Source organism: Urocitellus parryii, chromosome 9, assembly GCF_045843805.1.
Source record: "Urocitellus parryii isolate mUroPar1 chromosome 9, mUroPar1.hap1, whole genome shotgun sequence".
Lineage (NCBI taxonomy): Eukaryota > Metazoa > Chordata > Mammalia > Rodentia > Sciuridae > Urocitellus > Urocitellus parryii.
The window spans coordinates 30,277,129-30,296,527 of NC_135539.1; the positions used below are offsets into that span (position 1 = coordinate 30,277,129).

General features: G+C 38.3%; 1 protein-coding gene across 1 annotated transcript in view; it reads left to right on the forward strand.

Annotated features, from left to right (window-relative positions):
* LOC144256959 (cytochrome P450 3A9-like) overlaps positions 1–9,285 on the forward strand; it is a 45,244-nt gene extending 35,959 nt beyond the window's left edge. Inside the window, exon 14 of the mRNA XM_077802896.1 lies at positions 9,234–9,285. Within this exon, the coding sequence (XP_077659022.1) occupies positions 9,234–9,285 (52 nt within the window). The remainder of the gene's footprint in view (positions 1–9,233) is intronic.
* The last annotated feature ends 10,114 nt before the right edge of the window (positions 9,286–19,399 follow it).

The window sequence follows — 19,399 nt, forward strand, 5'->3', positions numbered from 1 at the left end:
ATCAGCCCCTGTTTCCTCACTCAGTCCTGGCATCTGCCCAATAGATCCGTGAACAAACGGGACATGGCATCAAGGGTAAAATTTATCCCTGAGAGTTGAGGGAGCTACTTAAGGATGCTCATTATAGCTGAATCAACAGGTGAAGAAGAAGGTCACTCTGTGGCATGGAGTGATTGATTCTGACTAGGAAGGGAAACTGAGTTGCTACTACATAATACAGAGAGGAAGAGCAAGTGTGACACAGGACATTTTCTCGGTGCCTCTTCAAACTCCCAGGTCCTGTGATGGAGGGCAATAGGAAACTAAAGCCCAAGTCAGGTCACACTGATAAGGGCTCAGATACTTCAGAGATGAAGGTTTGTGTCACCCAACTGACCAGGAACAATGACCAGCTGTGAACCAAGGCAGTATGGACTGTGGAGTGAAATAGGATAGTTATAAACACCAGTAATGACCATGTGGACAACTCTCAGGAACACACACTGCCATTTTTTTGCATTTCTTCTTAATGCTGATAAGAATTTGTATATTTATATTACACAAATTAACTGTTTATTTCATTGTCGTCCTCCTATCAAACATGAGGTGTGGATAATACCTAAAATCATATCTCAGTATTTAAATAACTGGATATAAATGAAGGAGTATGACTCAGTAGAAACAGAATATATTTCACACAAAATGCAAAATAAAGGATTTTTCTCCCTTAATGAGGAAAGGGTTGCTTATTTTATATAATCTACTTTGGAAAAGATGATGATCTCTTAGGTTATACATAGAATAGTCATATCAGATTAGGTAGAAGGATATTTTATGTTTTCTTTATTTGAATAATGAGCAAAATTTTTAAAAAATGCCTGAGTGCTGTGTTGACACACAAAAAAGCAACCATACCTATATCCTGCGTAGATTTGTGAGTCAAAAGATGACAAAAAAATGCTGACAAAACTAGGTTTTTCACATTGATTCAGCCACACTTGCCAATCTGCCCTCTCTCCAGTTCTCCCACAAACACTAATCAGAATGAGAAGTTGATCTCCATGGGGAAATTAGACTCAAAAAAGTCATAAACTAAGTAGAGCCTTCTATGACTTCTTGTGTCTTACCTCCTAAATATCTTCCTATACTTCACATATTCTTAATCACTGATGTACATTAACAGGAAAGAACCACCACCATTGAAGGAAGGTGATCATGACAATTATAGGAGTGAATACCAGTAATTACAAATAATTATGTGAGTATAAAAAATAAACTCCAAAAATAAAAGCAAAAAACACAGAACTTAATGCATTCTGATCAAATTTCAACTCCTCCAGTAAAAATGAGCTCACATTTATGTTTCTTCTGTCCTAGGGTGGCTCTAGGATTATAATGACAGTCATGTCACACTGTTACTTCCTGATCAGCTTCTGTGGACTAAGAGAACAATTTCAACCCTGATGCCCCTGATTACTCCAACCCAGTCAACATGATCTGCATACTTCTTTTCTACCTAATTATAGATACACATCTCTTTCTCTTTCTTCATTAGTTTCTGAATATCTCTATGAACCTCCTTGGTATAAGTTTTCCATGATCTGGCTCTATTCTCTCTTCCTTCCTTAGGCAACCCATTCTTACTTATACCCCTTAAATTATGTTTTTCTCTATCTTCTCAGGAAGCATCCTCCTGTGCTGATGAAATGTCACCATTGATTAAAGGATAATCTCACAATGCCCTAGTTTCTGATAAAGGCTTCTGAACACCTCAAGCCCCAACACTATCTTACCTGCAATTTTCTCTGCAGAGATTTGTGCACAGAAGTGAAATGGATTGAGAAGAACAGTCCTCCCAGCCACACATTGGCTATTGGTCTTCCACAAAAGTACTTGCTGAAGTACTCCTCAGACTCCTCCTCTAACCCTGGAAGCTGCATCTTCTAGCAGAATATCAAGAGAATATTTGTCCAGCTCACTCATCATGGTTTGCACTAATTACCCTAGGATGGAGCATCACACAAACAATAGGACATGGTGTTCTGGGAGCCTCTCAAAATCTGTGTTCATTATTTTGAGCCCTGTCAGACAGATTAAGTAAAACTGAACACATTTAGCCCCTACTAGTTGGGACTTGGTGTGGTGCATATGTTTCCTCTTGACTCTGAACTTATATTTGAACTTCCTTCCATTACCAGATCGAGAGCCTGGGAAATAGAAATGGCCATTCATGTTACCTGAGTAAGGTACTAAACATAATATCAGGTTAATCCTCAATGCTCCCAGAGTCCAACAAAAAACCTCTTTACAGTCTCTGTGGTTTTGATCACTATAGCACCCTCGTCATAGATTTACCCTCATTCCCTAGTAGTAACATACAAGTATGTGTATGTTATGCAGTTACTAAGCTCCTTCCATACCACAGAGATGTTTCCTCAACAGTAATCAAAAGGGGTCAGAAGAGGCCAGATTGGCCTGACCTGAGCCAGTCATGAGGAAAGAGGAGCATACTCCATGAGGGATGAAACATCCCCCTGGTCCTCAGGACCTCTGATGTCAGCAGAGGTGAATAGAAATCTGAAGACCTGATGGCATCAGGGATTCCCACTCAGAAGACACACCAGATGTCTTCTGGGCACCATTACCCAAGATACCAATTAGTCTGTGCAGTGTGCACTGAAGTGAGTATCCCATGGTGCTGTACTTGAAGTTTGTTTGCAGGGGTGAGGGAACTGGGTAATTGGGGAATCTGGTTCTGAAGATAACATGGGAATACTCTCTCTAGGGGCTAGTTAATAAGACAGAGTAACTGTTCCTACAGTCCCTGATTTGTTCTGTTTATTACAGAACCCAGGTCTCTGTAGCCCCTTTCCATGCTACTCTTTTGAGAAGACAGTATGAGTGTCTTCTTGCCCAGTGGCCACCTTTCTGTTTTTCTCACATGTGTCATATTATAGAAATGGCAGCAGGTAATTTCCACATTCAGTCTTGTTGGTGCTTCAATTCTAAGGACCACACAAAATAGCTTGTCAGGAGAGATAGAAAGAACAGTGCATTTCCCTACATTTCATTTACTCCCATGTTTTATTAACTCACTGCCCTCCTCTCATCATGAGCATATTTGAGCTATTCTTGTTTCTCTTTTCTCAACTCAGATATTAAAATGCCTTGCTTCACTGAGTTTATCTTAACTCTATATCATGGCTTGTTGTTTAAGTAGAGGAAATGTATTATCACTTGCTTCAAAACCTACAGGCTATTACTTGTATCTTGTACTTTCCTTATGACAGAATATAGTTTTAATTTAGGCAGTCTTGGCATTTATATGATTTATTCATTGTTTGAGAAATATTTTATGAGTGCCTGGTGGGTTCCAAGAACTGTACTGATTATATAGTGATTAACAAGCATGAGGGGTCTTTTTCCTCCTTAGAATTACAGACACAACTATGTCAACTTGGGTTAAGGATTTGTAATACAAGTGACATATGACAGAAGGTGTTGAATCTTTTTTTTCTTTTTAGTTATGTCTAACATTAGGATTCATTTTGACATAATTACAAAGCATGGATATAATTTGTCCCAATTCAGTCCGTAGTATTTCCCTTTCCCTTCCTTCCTCCCTCTCCCTTTTATTTCTTCTACTCTACTGATCTTTCTGCTATTTACTTTCAGGGTTTTTAAATAGAAACATGTGGATATACATTATGGTGAGATTCCTTGTGGAATATCCATGTATGTGGTATTTTACATATATTCCTATATGTGAAACTTAGTTCAGATTCACTCTGCTGTTCTTCCCTTATCATGTACAATCTCCCCCTTCTCATTCCACCTTATCTAGTCCACTTATCTTACTTCTATTTTGATAGAATCCCCCAGTTTCCTTTAATCTTTTTCTCTCTCTTCTTTTTTTTTATGTTGGACTAAAGACAAAGAAAGAAAGAAAGAGAAAGAGAATGAGAGGGAGAATGAAAGAGAGCAAAAGTGAGATAAGAAAGAGAGAACAAGAGAGGGGTACCTGGCAAGAGAGACATTTTGTAGCCAAATCTAATGGGCTCTCTGGGTCTACAAGCTGCCTTGTTGGCATACAGTGATTGTATCACTGTAGTTGCTAAGGGTGTCATCTTCTGCCTTCAGGCAGATCAGGCAGGGGCCAGATGTGGGTTTCCATTATAACAGATGGGTGAAAGTCGAGTGTTCAACCTTGAGTGGGGTTGAGTGTTCAGACTTGAGGCAAACAAGTGAAGCTAACATTTGTTCAGCCTTCTCCGCAACTAACAATAACTGATGCCTGTTACTGTTTTACAGAGGTAATACTTCATGAACACACAACCTAAGTTAATTTGAGATATTAAGCCATCATCTGTAGACAGATAATAATTAAAAGGGATTAAACTAACGGTAAAGGGGCTAAAGTTATGGCTCAGCAGTAGAGTGCTAGCCTTGCATGTGTGAGTCACTGGGTTCAATCCTCAACATTAAATAAGTTTATAAGTGAAATAAAAATATTGTATTATGTAAAAATAACTTTAAGTTATAAACATTAAAGTTAAAACAGAGTATTCTCAGTTTAAGACTGATATAACTGACGTGCTAGATGCTTAGGGTCAAACTTAAAAATTAAGGTTAAAATAAAGGGGACAAGAAAACCAATATTTGGCTCTTGCCCTCTGAGTCAGCCTGAACCCAGGATAGGAGGAAGAGCTTTGCAACTCTGGGCCACATAACCTCCTGATAAGGGAGATTAATGAGTACTGGAGAACAGAAAGCCAATGAGTATACATGCTGCAAAAGAGGAGGGTCATTAAAAAGGGGAGACATGCCTGATGCTTCCAAGGGAAGCCACATGGTCAGCAAGACCTTGACCCATCCTAATGCAGATGGCACTAACAGAGCTGAAATGTGGCTCACAATTTCCCCAAGAGTGTCCTCCAAGAAAACTCAGCTGACTCTTACCAAGAGGTAGGAAAAAGTTCTGTTTGACCAGCTTGGTCTTAAACACCTAGCAAAAACAGTTAAAAACCAAAGCACAGCCATTCCTGGGCATTTAAAATAAACAACAGTTATTTTAATGTAACTTAAAATGTACACTTGTGTATTCACCCCCCAAAAAAAATAAGTAAGACTGGAGGCAACAAAAGAAAAAAATTTAGGTAAGAATGCCTGATAATAAAAATTGCCAGAGCCAGAAGTTTTTAGTCAGATTAAGGCCTACATATTTCCCTAACCTCATACACAAGTAGACATAATCAGTGTTCGATAGTATAATTATCTACCCCTAAGTAACAAAGAAATCTCTACTGAATGTAGAGGTCATGCCAATAAAGATATTTTACAAAAATCAGATGACATTAACTAACTTAACTAAATGTTGTGTCTACATTCCTGATAATTCTGACAATGTTAAAGATTTATGTCCAGAAAAAGGGCCTTATTAGGCTTTGTTAGGCCTTGTTATGGGGACAATTTCTCAGGTCTTCTACCTCCTAGTAAACAATAATTAATTTCTGTCATTTTCATAATATTCATGAAAAGATTTCAGATGCTACACCTGCTATTTTGCATTAATCTTATTTCAGTACTCATGTCTTTTTGTTTCTCTCCGAGAAGTACCCACCCCAGGTGAATTTACAATCTGTTCTTCCTGAACCAGATTTTTACCATGGACTCCTTGACCCTCTCAGTTTCCACAAAGGGACTCCAAACTGCTTGGTCACTCTGCATTGCCCCCTCTCAGCTCGAAGCAGCAAGAATGGTCATCGCCCTTTTCCCTTACAGCAGTAGTAAGTCCCCAATATTAGAGAAAAAATTATGGTCAGTATAGATGTTCGCCAATATGTCTAGTTCAGGAAGATGTACCTGGGGAACTACCCCCAAGATCACCCTGGGTGATCTCCCAGAAAGAGACACTTGCTTCCACAACCCAAATTATATGTGGGACAACTCCCTGTTCACCAAAAATTGTGCTTCCCGGCTTCCACTTCAAACTCCTTGTCTAAATCTCAAAACTGTCAATACTCTGAAGTATGTAACCTACTATTTTCAGGGAGAAAAAGGAAAAGAAACTGGGCTTATTAAAAGGCCAGGGCCCACTGATTTATCAACATAGACAGGCTGCCCCCATTTTAGTTCCCCTCCTGGCTTGTATGGAAATAGCTGGATCAGTATACTGCTTTGGGAACTGCAGCTCTTTTCACAGGCTCTAAAAATTTTAAGTCCCTCAGCCATCAAATAGATAGAGATTTAGGAGAACTAAAAATGTCAATCTCCAAACGAGAGTTTTCACTAGACTCTCTGACAGAAATAGTATTACAAACAGATGGGGTCTAGATCCTCTCTTTCTAAAACACGTAGGACTTTGTATGGCCCTAGGAAAAAAGTGTTGTTTTTATGCAACCATTCTGGGGAAATAAAAAACAGTTTGGTTCTAGTGAGAAAGAAAAAAAAAATACATAAGAAGCTTCAGGCAATTAGTTCCAAAACCTATTATCATGGTCTCCTTGGCTGACTACCATCATCTCAGACATAGTTGGGCCCCTAGTCCTTCTCCTGATTGGGACTACTATTGGGCCCTGCCTCTTAAACTAGTGTGTAGCTGAGGTCCGAATTTTGGTCTTGTGAGCCTAGTATGGTCCCTTAGACACAGAAGGATGAAAAAGAAACTGAGTTCTAATGATGTGCAAGATTGATATCAAATCTACTAAAACCAGTGGGGAATGTGATAGCAAAAACAAATGTGACTCCATTTTGTTTTGTGACTCCATTCTGTAAAACAACCATGCCAAGTAGAAGGGTCATGACTGGGTCAAGATGTTCTTTTCCTTTTGCTATTGAAACCTTTAAGAATATGGAAGTACCTAATGGGGCATTGTTTCTGTAACTAGGGTAACGGGGCTCTGATTCTGTAACTGGGGTGACTGGGATCACTGTGATCGGTTAGGCTTCCCTACACTTGACTGCACTCTCCTGCTTCTGTAACCTGGCTTGCTTGCATTTGCTAGACTCCTGAATATCCCTTTTGAGATTTTCAGGCTTATAAGGAGTACCCTTGCAATTGTTCAGGGCTGATCGGGGGAACAGCTTTATGTTCTCATCTGTGGCCACTAGTGTGCTTCAATAAAGGGTTGATGCAATTATATGCAAGTGGTATGGAAGTCAATTTATGAAGCCCTGGGACGAAGCTTTAACTATAACAATATAATAAAATTAAATTACATCACTTCTAGATGGTATAGATTCATTCTTTCATGCTGGAGTGTAGAGGGAAATAAAAAAGAAAAGCCCAATTGGGTTAGGGGTATTTGTCACCCCAAATATAGATTTCATATTGGGGGTAAATAAGTCTCTTTACTGATGCTAATCTCCCAGAGGGAGGAAAGATCATACAAATGAAAAGAATCAAACCTTCTTAAAATTTCTGTCAGGTATTTTCTGTTCTAGACACTCACCATTTAGACATTTCTGTGAATTTCAGGGTGGGAGAATGGAATTTTAGGAGGGAAGGATGTGCTAGGAGAGGTTCGCAGAAAAGAGGGAATTGTTCAGTCAGCCTCTCAGGGAGTCTGAGGGGCTATGGTGCATTGTACAAATGGTTCTACAGCCAGGAGGTCATAGGAATGAATCACTATATGAACGGGTACAGTTCTCCAGAATGTCTTTTTGCAGAAAACCCAGAAGATGGAGAGATAAAACCCAAGGAACCTGGTTTGCCCCAGAATTCCCAAAGCTTGAAAGGGTGAGATTCCCACTACATGTGATAAGAACTTATGCATGAGCTATATATGGTGAATTCTGGTTCATCGTTCTACGTGCAAACTCTGATCCAATCAGATTACCCCTGGGGACACACCTCCTCATGAATCCCCAAGCCCATAGTAAAATAGATTTCAGGACAGGGAGAAGCTCAAGCAGTCTGCCTAAAATCAATAGAAAATTCTTAAGTGTTTATAGCAATTTCAATTCCATCATCTATTTTGATCTTCCAAATAGTTAAGGAAAACAGGAACCTGATTAGGCCACCAACTCCAGGCTCCTGGAGGAGAAAATGCTGGACAGTGACTCACAGATAGAAAAGCATAAGGCTGATATCCAGGAGGACCCGGGTCTCTATGGAAGAATTTGGGGTCAGATTCTTCACCACTTTACTTCATCAGTTTTGAATTCTGTATCTTTCAGCAATATGGGCTGCCCTTTGCAGAACTGTGCCTGCAGAGTGCCCCTTCAAAAGCTACGATTCAGTGAGGCCAGTTTGTGCTGGGGAAGGAGGTGAGGCCAGAAATGAATTCAGTGGAAAGGCCACCTTTGCATCTCCTGGAATTGGAGGGGTCAAGTGTCCTCTTTGCAGTTGGAAAAGAATCATGCACTCTCCTACTTTGACCTTTGTTTGAAAACAGGGACTTACAGATACTGCCTTGGGTAAAGACAATGACTCTGGGGCCTGCAGCTGTACAATGAGTAACTAAAAGCAGGATAAAGGTTGGCATTCTGCCTTCATTTAATATCCTTTACTAACTTAATATTTGTGACTTCTCAGCTCTGCACATAGACATGTTAATAATTTAAGGAGTGCTCATATAAAAACTAGCAATAGATTACAAATTTATCTAACCTATCTTATCCCCCTTGAAGATTGAGGCAAGATTGAAGGGACATTCAACTATCAGCTTTTATAAAAATTTTCTTTTTAGTTGTACATGAACAAAACACCTTTGTTTAATTCATTTTTTTATGCAGTGCTGAGAGTCAGACCCAGTGCCTCACACATGCCAGTCAAGTGATCAACCATTGAGCCAGAACCCCAGCTCCTCTAGTGTCAGCTTTTACAGTATCTTGTTTCAGAACTCCAGGGTGGTTCTAAGTAGTCTTCAGTCATTGTTCATTTACTTCCAGTTAAGTTAGACTCTTGTAGACAGATAAACCCAGGAGTTTATTCCTTCAACATGAGCAATCATCCATTGGGACCTACACTGCTCCTTTTAGGATTCCAGGTCTGGTAGATAAACATCCCGAACAATAAATAAAATTTATTCCTTTCAAGTGATAAGGACTTCTCAGGAGCCACCTAACAGTGCTAGAAGTGAGATAGTGATCCTTCAGACCTCAGTTTGGACAAGACTGCTTCACAATGCATACCTCTTCCCCACTGTCCCAATTCTGCTTCTATTTATACCTTCAGGTCATTCCAGCACCCAGAAGATATGACTTAAAACATGGATTCCCTTGTCTTTCTGGTGTGGCCACACTGACTAAAGTTCTTTTCTTGATTTTTGCAATTACTCTTTGGATTTTCTGAGGAGTGTGTGATGTGTGGACAGACCTGTATTTTGTACCTGGCATGGAACTCCTGTAATTCTTTCAATTCTTATTTTGTGGAAAATCAAGAAATCACTGCATAATCAATAATGCCAAAGGTTATGTTATATTATGAGAAACTCACATGAAGCCACTGGCATTAAATATCCTTATATGTTCCTGGATCCTAGCTGCTTGTCTTTTTGTTGTTGTTGTTGTTATAAGTGGACACAATATCATTATTTAACTTTTCTGTGATGCTGAGGATCAATCCCAGTGTCTCATGCATGGTAGTTAAGCGTTCTACCTCTGAGCACAACCCCAGTCATGAGACCTTTGTCAACACAAGCTCCATCCATATATCTTTGCCCACACAGGTTCCTCTGCCTAGAATATTTTTGTGCCTCATAAAAGACCCCTGCTGAGCCTCCAAAAGCCAGCTCTTATAGCACCTATTTTGGTAGAGTCTTTCCTTACTAATCTCAAAGAGTAGGACAACTTATTCCTTGTCTCTTTTCCTCAGGACTCTATAGATTTATGCAGGAAAATCATGAGTTCAAAATCAGCTTCAGAAATGCAGTGATCCTCTAAGCATCATATATATATATATATATATATATATATATATATATATATATATATGAATGGTAGTAGAAAGAACTGGTCATTACCCTATGTGCATATATGGTTACATGACTGGTGTATGTCTCCATCATATACAACCAGAATAATAAGAAGTTATACTCCATTTTTGTATAATGTCTCAAAATGCATTCTACTGTCATGTACAAATAATTAGAACAAATAGTGAAGTGTTGGTTATATGGCTCAGTGATTAAGCACCCCTGGATTCAATCCCCAGTACCAAAATAAATAAACAAATAAATAAAAAATAAATGAATAAAGGCTGCACCTCAGTGGAGAGACTCCTCTGGGTTCAATTCCCAATTCAAAACAAAACAAAAACAATCCTCACAAACCAAGAAATGAACAAACCACCACCATCACCACCATCAACAGCATTTATTCCTCAGAAGCAACTTCTGTGATCTGCACTCACTTCCATTGTTGTCCTCTCTACTCTTCTAGCACATTGCTTGTTTCCACCAGTGTTTTTCTGAACCAGATGTTAAGTTTCTCAAGGACCAAGACTGGGTATTATCCACCATTGTAGCCAGATCTCTAGCAGAAGGTTTTACCACTGGCATCAAGAAAAGTTGGCTGAGTTGAATTGGGTGAGATTGTTGTGGTTGTGCATGATCCTTTCTCGGGAATCTTTGGTGACCACTCCATCTTCCTGCTTTGTTAATATACCAAGAAGAGTTGGCTCTGTGTCAGTCACCTTCACTATACTTTCAGGCCATTCTGTATTAATTCTGTTGGGAACATAGCCTCTCAAGGAGAGATGGGACACAGACAAGATGGAGCTGATGGTCCCACCAGTGTGTATTCATGTTGCTGTGCAGTCCCTGAGGGAATATTGCAGTATACAGCAAGTTACCCAAATTTTTGACAAAAAAAGAGATTCATGCTTTCTGGAAAGTCTGCATGTCCCAAACCAATGGATGTTAAAGAGGGGAAAAAAAAACAGCGGCCTGCATGGACACATAGACTTCCAAACCCCTTGGTGCAATGCCAGAGCAGATACAAGGTCTAGGAACACCAAAATATGATTTGAGCTTTTCCTTTGTGATAAGTCAGAATATATGGCCTCATGATTTTTGTGAATAGATGATTAATTAAATGGGTAGACGTTGAGTCTGGACAGCTAAGAGAGGAACAGCTCTGTAACAGGTGTCATTACTGCCTGTGAGCCCCCATCACTTTAGTGATGAAAGACATCCCCTGTTAGCTTGGAAATAACACGAGTTCATTATCTAATGTCACCATATGATGGACTATCTATCTAATTGGAACATTATTTAATATTCTGTGTCTACTTGGTCTAAGGAATAAAGAATTAGGTGATAAATCTTCAAAATGATTTCTTAAAAATCAACAGAAAGATTAGAAATTTAAGCAGCACAAGCAGGTCATTCTTCTTTTATCTGTTCTTAGTGTTAACCTTCTGTATAAACTTATAACCACCCCAGACAACTCTTCCCATCCCTCTGGTCTGTAAATCCCCAGGGATTCCTGACACTGGCCTGAAAATGTGGGCTTCTCACTGGCAAAATATGATAAGATTTGAATGCATGTAAAACAACATTCATTCAACAAGGAAAGTTTGGCGTATTATTTCATGACTATAAACAATTTAATTAGTCCACTCAAACCCCAAAACTTTTTATTTTCTTTTGGAAACACATTTCTATGGAAACTATATGTTTCAATGTTATAAAAGCATGTGCTTTTCTGAGATGATGTTATGATTAAATCCAAGATGACTTTCCACCTGCTCAGCTTACATGAGGAACAGCTCACACATGTTAAAATGGACATAATGGAGTTTTACTCAGCCATAAAGAATAATGAAATTATGTCATCTGATAGGAAATGCATGGAACCACAGAACATCAGGATAAGGGAAATAAACCAGATTCAGACAGACAAGTGTTGAATGTTTTCTGTCATATGCAGAAGCTATACCAAACTAAGAAATAAAAAGGGGAGTGGAATCCCATGAAAGTGAAAGGGAGAACAGTGGGGCAGAGAAAGGGGATTGAGGGGAAGGGAGGAGCAATGGGAAAAAGGGAGAAAAAATAAAATAAAATTGGCCAAATTATGCTATGTCCATAAATGCATGTACTACATACATTGAATTTCACCTTTATGTACATCTACAAACACTAATTTAAAAAGCTGTAAATAAATAGAACACCAATAGATTAAATGAAGTGGAACAAGAGAAAGGGGAGAGTAGGGATAGTTGATGCACTGGGGACAAAAGTGAAGCAAATTATATTTTATTTTTGTATGTTTACATCAAAACAAACTCCACTATTATATATAAAACACACAAATAGAATAATTAAAAACTGACTTCAATATCAATAGGCTAATCTGTGCTTAGGACTAAAATATATTATGTTCCAGGTCTTAACCAATGCATTGGCTCATTCATTGATTGGATTATTTGTTTTTTGTTTTTAAGGTTTTTTGTGTTCTTTATATATCCTAGATATTAATGCTCTATCAATGTGTATGTGGTTATAAATTTGCTCCCATTCTATAGGCTCTCCATTCACCTCATTGATAAGAAGCTTTTCAGTTTGAATCCATCCCATTTATTCATTCTTGATTTTATTTCTTGGACTATAGGAGTCTTATTAAGGAATCCAGGGCCTAATCCAACACGATGAAGATTTGAACCTACTTTTGTCTATTAGGTGCAGTGTCTCTAGTTTAATTCCTAGGTCCTTGATCCACTTTGATTTGAGTTTTGTGCATTGTGAGAGACAGGGGTTTAATTTCATTTTGTTCCATGTTGATTTCCAGTTACCCTTGCCCCATTTTTTAAAAAGGCTATCTTTTTTCCAATATAATTTTTGGCTCCTTCGTCTAGTATGAGATAACTACATCTATATGGGTTTGTCTCTGTGTCCTCTTTTCTGTACCATTGGTGCCAATAGCATGCTGTTTTGGTTACTATTGCTCTATAGTTTAGTTTACGTTCTGGTATAATGATGCCACCTGCCTCACTCTTCTTGGTATAGTTTGCTTTATGTATTCTTGGTCTCTTATTTTTCCAGATGAGTTTCATGATTGCTTTTTCATTTTTATGAGGAATGTCATTGGAATTTTGATTGGGATTGCATGAAGTATGTATAGTGCTTTTGGCAGTATAATCATTTTGAAAATATTAATTCTGCCTGTCCAGGAGCATGGGAGCATCTTCCATCTTCTGAGGTTTTCTTTAATTTCTTTAGTGTTCTGTAGTTTTATTTTAGAGGTCTTTCACCTCTTTCATTAAGTCGATTCCCAAGTATTTTATTTATTTATTTATTTTGAGGATATTGTAAAAGGGGTGATTTTCCTTGTTTCTTTTTTAGATGATTTGTCACTGATATAAAGAAATGTCTTTGATTTATGGGTATTGATTTTACATCCTGATACTTTGCTGAATTCATTCATTAGTTCTAGAATTTTTCTGGTGGAATTTTTTGGATCTTCTAGGCATACAATCATGTTGTTGGAAAACAGTGATAGTTTGAGTTTTTCTGTTCTTATCCATATCCATTTAATTTCTTTCATCTATCTAATTTCTTTGGCTAGATTTTCAAAAACTATGTTAAATAGAAGTGGCAAAAGAAGGCATCCCTGTCTTCTTACAGCTTTTAGAGGGAATGCATTCAATTTTTCTCCATTTAGAATGATGTTAGCCTGTGGCTTAGCATAGATAACTTTTACAGTATTGAAAATATTCCTGTTATCCCTAGTTTTTCTTTTTTTTTTTATTGGTCGTTCATAACATTACATAGTTCTTAATACATCATATTACACGGTTGATTCACGTGGATTATGAACTCCCGCTTTTACCCCGTATACAAATTGCTGTATCACATCAGTTTCCCTTCCATTGATTGACATATTGCCTTTCTAGTGTCTGATGTATTCTGCTGTCTGTCCTATTCTCTACTATCCCCCCTCCCCTCCCCTCCCCTCCCCTCCCCTTTTCTCTCTCTACCCCTTCTACTGTAAATCATTTCTTCCATTTGTATTATCTTGTCTTGCCCCTCCTTTCCTCTTATATGACATTTTGTATAACCCTGAGGATCGCCTTCCATTTCCATGCAATTTCCCTTCTCACTCCCTTTCCCTCCCACCTCTCATCCCTATTTAATGTAAATCTTCTTCTCAAGCTCTTCCTCCCTACCCTGTCCTTGTTTACTCCCCTTATATCAAAGGAGTCATTTGGTATTTGTTTTTTAAAGATTGACTAGCTTCACTTAGCATAATCTGCTCTAATGCCATCCATTTCCCTCCAAATTCTATGATTTTGTCATTTTTTAATGCAGAGTAATACTCCATAGTATATAAATGCCACATTTTTTTATCCATTCATCTATTGAAGGGCATCTAGGCTGGTTCCACAGTCTTGCTATTGTGAATTGAGCTGCTATGAACATCGATGTAGCAGTGTCCCTGTAGCATGCTCTTGTTAGGGCTTTAGGGAATAGACCGAGAAGGGGAATAGCTGGGTCAAATGGTGGTTCCATTCCCAGCTTTCCAAGAAATCTCCATACTGCTTTCCAAATTGGCTGCACCAATTTGCAGTCCCACCAGCAATGAACAAGAGTGCCCTTTTCCCCGCATCCTCTCCAGCACTTATTGTTGTTTGACTTCCTAATGGCTGCCAGTCTTACTGGAGTGAGATGGTATCTTAGGGTAGTTTTGATTTGCATTTCTCTGACTGCTAGCGATGGTGAGCATTTTTTCATGTACTTATTGATTGATTGTATGTCCTCCTCTGAGAAGTGTCTGTTTAGGTCCTTTGCCCATTTATTGATTGGGTTATTTGTTATCTTATTGTCTAATTTTTTGAGTTCTTTGTATATTCTGGTTATTAGGGCTCTATCTGAAGTGTGTGGAGTAAAGATTTGTTCCCAGGATGTAGGCTCCCTGTTTATCTCTCTTATTGTTTCTTTTGCTGAGAAAAAACTTTTTAGTTTGAGTAAGTCCCATTTCTTGATTCTATTTGTTAACTCTAGCGCTATGGGTGTCCTATTGAGGAATTTGGAGCCCGATCCCACAGCGTGTAGATCATAACCAACTTTTTCTTCTATCAGATGCCATGTCTCTGATTTAATATCAAGCTCCTTGATCCATTTTGGGTTAACTTTTGTGCACGGCGAGAGATAGGGATTCAGATTCATTTTGGTGCAAATGGATTTCCAGTTTTCCCAGCACCATTTGTTGAAGATGCTATCCTTCCTCCATTGCATGCTTTTAGCCCCTTTATCAAATATAAGATAGTTGTAGTTTTGTGGATTGGTTACTGTGTCCTCTATTCTGTACCATTGGTCTACCCGCCTGTTTTGGTACCAGTACCATGCTGTTTTTGTAACTATTGCTCTGTAGTATAGTTTGAAGTCTGGTATCGCTATACCGCCTGATTCACACTTCCTGCTTAGTATTGTTTTTGCTATTCTGGGTCTTTTATTATTCCATATGAATTTCATGATTCTTTTATCGATTTCTACAAGATATGCTGTTGGGATTTTGATTGGCATTGCATTGAACTTATATAGGACTTTTGGTAACATCGCCATTTTGATGATGTTAGTTCTGCCTATCCATGAGCAGGGTATATTTTTCCATCTTCTAAGGTCTTCTTCTATGTCTTTCTTTAAGGTTCTGTAATTTTCATTGTATAAATCTTTCACCTCTTTTGTTAGGTTGATTCCCAAGTATTTTATTTTTTGGGGGGGTATTGTGAATGGAGTAGTTGTCCTCATTTCCGTTTCAGAGGATTTGTCGCTGATATACAGGAATGCCTTTGATTTATTCGTGTTGATCTTATATCCTGCCACTTTGCTGAATTCATTTATTAGCTCTAATAGCTTCTTTGTAGACCCTTTTGGGTCTGCTAGGTATAGAATCATATCATCTGCAAATAGTGATAATTTAAGTTCTTCTTTTCCTATTTTTATGCCTTTAATTTCTTTCGTCTGCCTAATTGCTCTGGCAAGTGTTTCGAGGACTATGTTGAACAGAAGTGGTGAGAGAGGGCATCCCTGTCTTGTACCAGATCTTAGAGGGAATGCCTTCAGTTTTTCTCCATTCAGAATGATGCTGGCCTGTGGCTTATCATAGATTGCTTTTACAATGTTGAGGTATGATCCAGTTATCCCTAATTTTTCTAGAGTTTTGAACATAAAGGGATGCTGTACTTTGTCGAAAGTTTTTTCTGCATCTATCAAGATGATCATATGGTTCTTATTTTTAAGTCTATTGATGTGGTGGATAACATTTATTGATTTCCGTATATTGAACCAACCTTGCATACCAGGGATGAATCCTACTTGATCATGGTGTATAATTTTTTTGATATGTATTTGAATCCGATTTGCCAGAATTTTATTGAAGATTTTTGCATCAAGGTTCATTAGAGATATTGGTCTGTAGTTTTCTTTCTTTGAAGTGTCTTTGTCTGGTTTCGGAATCAGGGTGATGTTGGCCTCGTAGAACGAATTTGGAAGTTCTCCCTCTTTTTCTATTTCCTGAAATAGCTTGAAAAGTATTGGTGTTAGTTCCTCTTTAAAGGTTTTGTAAAACTCTGCTGTATACCCATCCGGTCCTGGGCTTTTCTTAGTTGGTAGTCTTTTGATGGTTTCTTCTATTTCCTCTATTGTTATTGGTCTGTTTAGGTTGTCTATATCCTCCTGACTCAATCTGGGCAGATCATAAGACTTAAGGAATTTATCTATGCCTTCACTATCTTCTATTTTATTGGAGTATAAGGATTCAAAATAATTTCTGATTATCATCTGTATTTCTGAAGTGTCTGTTGTGATATTGCCTTTTTCATCCCGTATGCTAGTAATTTGGGTTCTCTCTCTTCTTCTCTTCGTTAGCATGGCTAAGGGTCTGTCAATTTTATTTATTTTTTCAAAAAACCAACTTTTAGTTTTGTCGATTTTTTCAATTGTTTCTTTTGTTTCAATTTCATTAATTTCAGCTCTGATTTTAATTATTTCTTGCCTTCTACTTCTTTTGCTATTGTTTTGCTCTTCTTTTTCCAGGATTTTGAGATGAAGTATGAGATCATTTATTTGTTGGTTTTTTCTTTTTTTGAGGAATGAACTCCAAGCAATGAATTTTCCTCTTAGAACTGCTTTCAATGTGTCCCATAGATTCCGATATGTTGTGTCTGTGTTTTCATTTGACTCTAGGAATTTTTTAATTTCCTCCTTAATGTCTTCTAGAACCCATTGATCATTAAGCAACCTATTGTTCATTCTCCAGGTGATGCTTGATTTTTCCTTCCTTCTTTTATCATTGATTTTCAGTTTCATTCCATTATGATCAGATAAGATGCATGGTATTATCTCTACCCCTTTATATTGTCTAAGAGTTGCCCTGTGACATAATATATGGTCTATTTTTGAGAAGGTTCCATGTGCTGCTGAGAAAAAAGTGTAACTACTTGATGTTGGGTGGTATAGTCTATATATGTCAATTAAGTCTAGGTTATTAATTATGTTATTGAGTTCTATAGTTTCCTTATTTAACTTTTGTTTGGAAGATCTGTCCAGTGGTGAGAGAGGTGTATTAAAGTCTCCCATGATTATTGTATGGTGGTCTATTAGACTCTAGAACTTGAGAAGCGTTTGCTTGATGAACATAGCAGCACCGTTGTTTGGGGCATATATATTTATGATTGTTATGTCTTGTTGGTGTATGGTTCCCTTGAGCAGTATGAAGTGTCCTTCTTTATCCCTTTTGATTAACTTTGGCTTGAAATCTATTTTATTAGATATGAGTATGGACACTCCTGCTTGTTTCCGCAGTCCATATGAGTGGTATGATTTTTCCCACCCTTTCACCTTCAGTCTATGAATATCTTTTCCTATCAGATGCGTCTCCTGTAGGCAGCATATTGTTGGGTCTTGTTTTGTGATCCATTCTACTAGCCTGTGTCTCTTAATTGGTGAGTTTAAGCCATTAACATTTAAGGTTCTTATTGAGATATGATTTGTTCTTCCAGCCATATTTGTTTATTGATGTTACTAAACCTGATTTGTTATCCTCTTTGACTACTTTCCCCCTTTACTGTCCTACCTCCCATTGTTGGTTTTCAATGTTATTTTCCATTTCTTCTTCCTGTAATGTTTTGCCAAGGATTTTTTGAAGAGATGGTTTTCTAGCTGCGAATTCTTTTAACTTTTGTTTATCATGGAAGGTTTTAAATTCATCTTCTATCCTGAAGCTTAATTTCGCCGGATACACGATTCTTGGTTGGAACCCATTTTCTTTCAGTGTTTGAAATATGTTATTCCAGGATCTTCTAGCTTTCAGAGTCTGTGTTGAGAGATCAGCTGTTATCCTGATTGGTTTACCCCTAAATGTAATCTGCTTTCTTTCTCTTGCAGCTTTTAAAATTCTCTCCTTATTCTGTATGTTGGACATCTTCATTATAATGTGTCTAGGTGTGGATCTCTTATGATTTTGCACCATCGGCGTCCTGTAGGCTTCTAGGATTTGGGATTCTGTCACATTCTTCATGTCTGGGAAGTTTTCTTGTATTATTTCACTGAATAGATTGCTTAATCCTTTGGTTTGGAGCTCTGTGCCTTCCTGTATCCCAATGACTCTTAAGTTTGGTCTTTTGATATTATCCCATAGCTCTTGAATGTTCTGCTCATGGTTTCTTAGTAGACTTGCTGAGCTATCTATGTTCTTTTCAAGTTGAAATACTCTGTCTTCATTGTCTGATGTTCTATCTTCTAAGTGATCCACTCTGCTGGTAGTATTCTCAATTGAGTTTTTAAGTTGGTTTATTGTTTCCTGCATTTCCAGTATTTCTATTTGTTTGTTTTTTATTACCTCTATCTCCCTGTGAAATTGATCTTTTACTTCCTGGATTTGTTTGTCAATGTGATCTTTCATTGTCTGATTTTGCTGTCTCATGTCTTCCTTGAGACTCCAGATCATCTGAAGCATATATATCCTGAACTCTTTATCTGATATTCCATCTGTTGCAGCTATTACCTCTTCTAAAGTTGAGTTGACCTGCATTGCTTGTGATCCTTTCTTTCCTTGTCTTTTCATACTGCACGCGCTTCTTTCTGCTTGGTGCAACTGTTGTGTTTTTGAAATTTACTAGCCTGAAATCACCTCTTCCGTAACTGAATGAGCTGTGATCAGTAGAACATGGGGATGATTTCATCATCTCTTTGAAATGGCGGCTGCTGTCCTCCTCTGTTGTCCGACCAGTGTCTGGAACCAAACTGGACCGCTTCTCTCCTCTGTCTCAAAGCTGAAACTCAGCCCTAAGCGCTGCCAAAGTCCTAGTGCCAAACAGCTAGAGGCCGTTCACAGACTCAGGCCTGCGGGGCCCAGTCCAGCCGCCGCCGTGACCAGCGGGATTGTGTCCCTGATCCGCGTTGCTCCGAACCGGCTGGAGGGGGATGGGGTGGTAGGAGTGTGGATCCTAGCGCTGAACCGCCTGAGGCCGATCCCA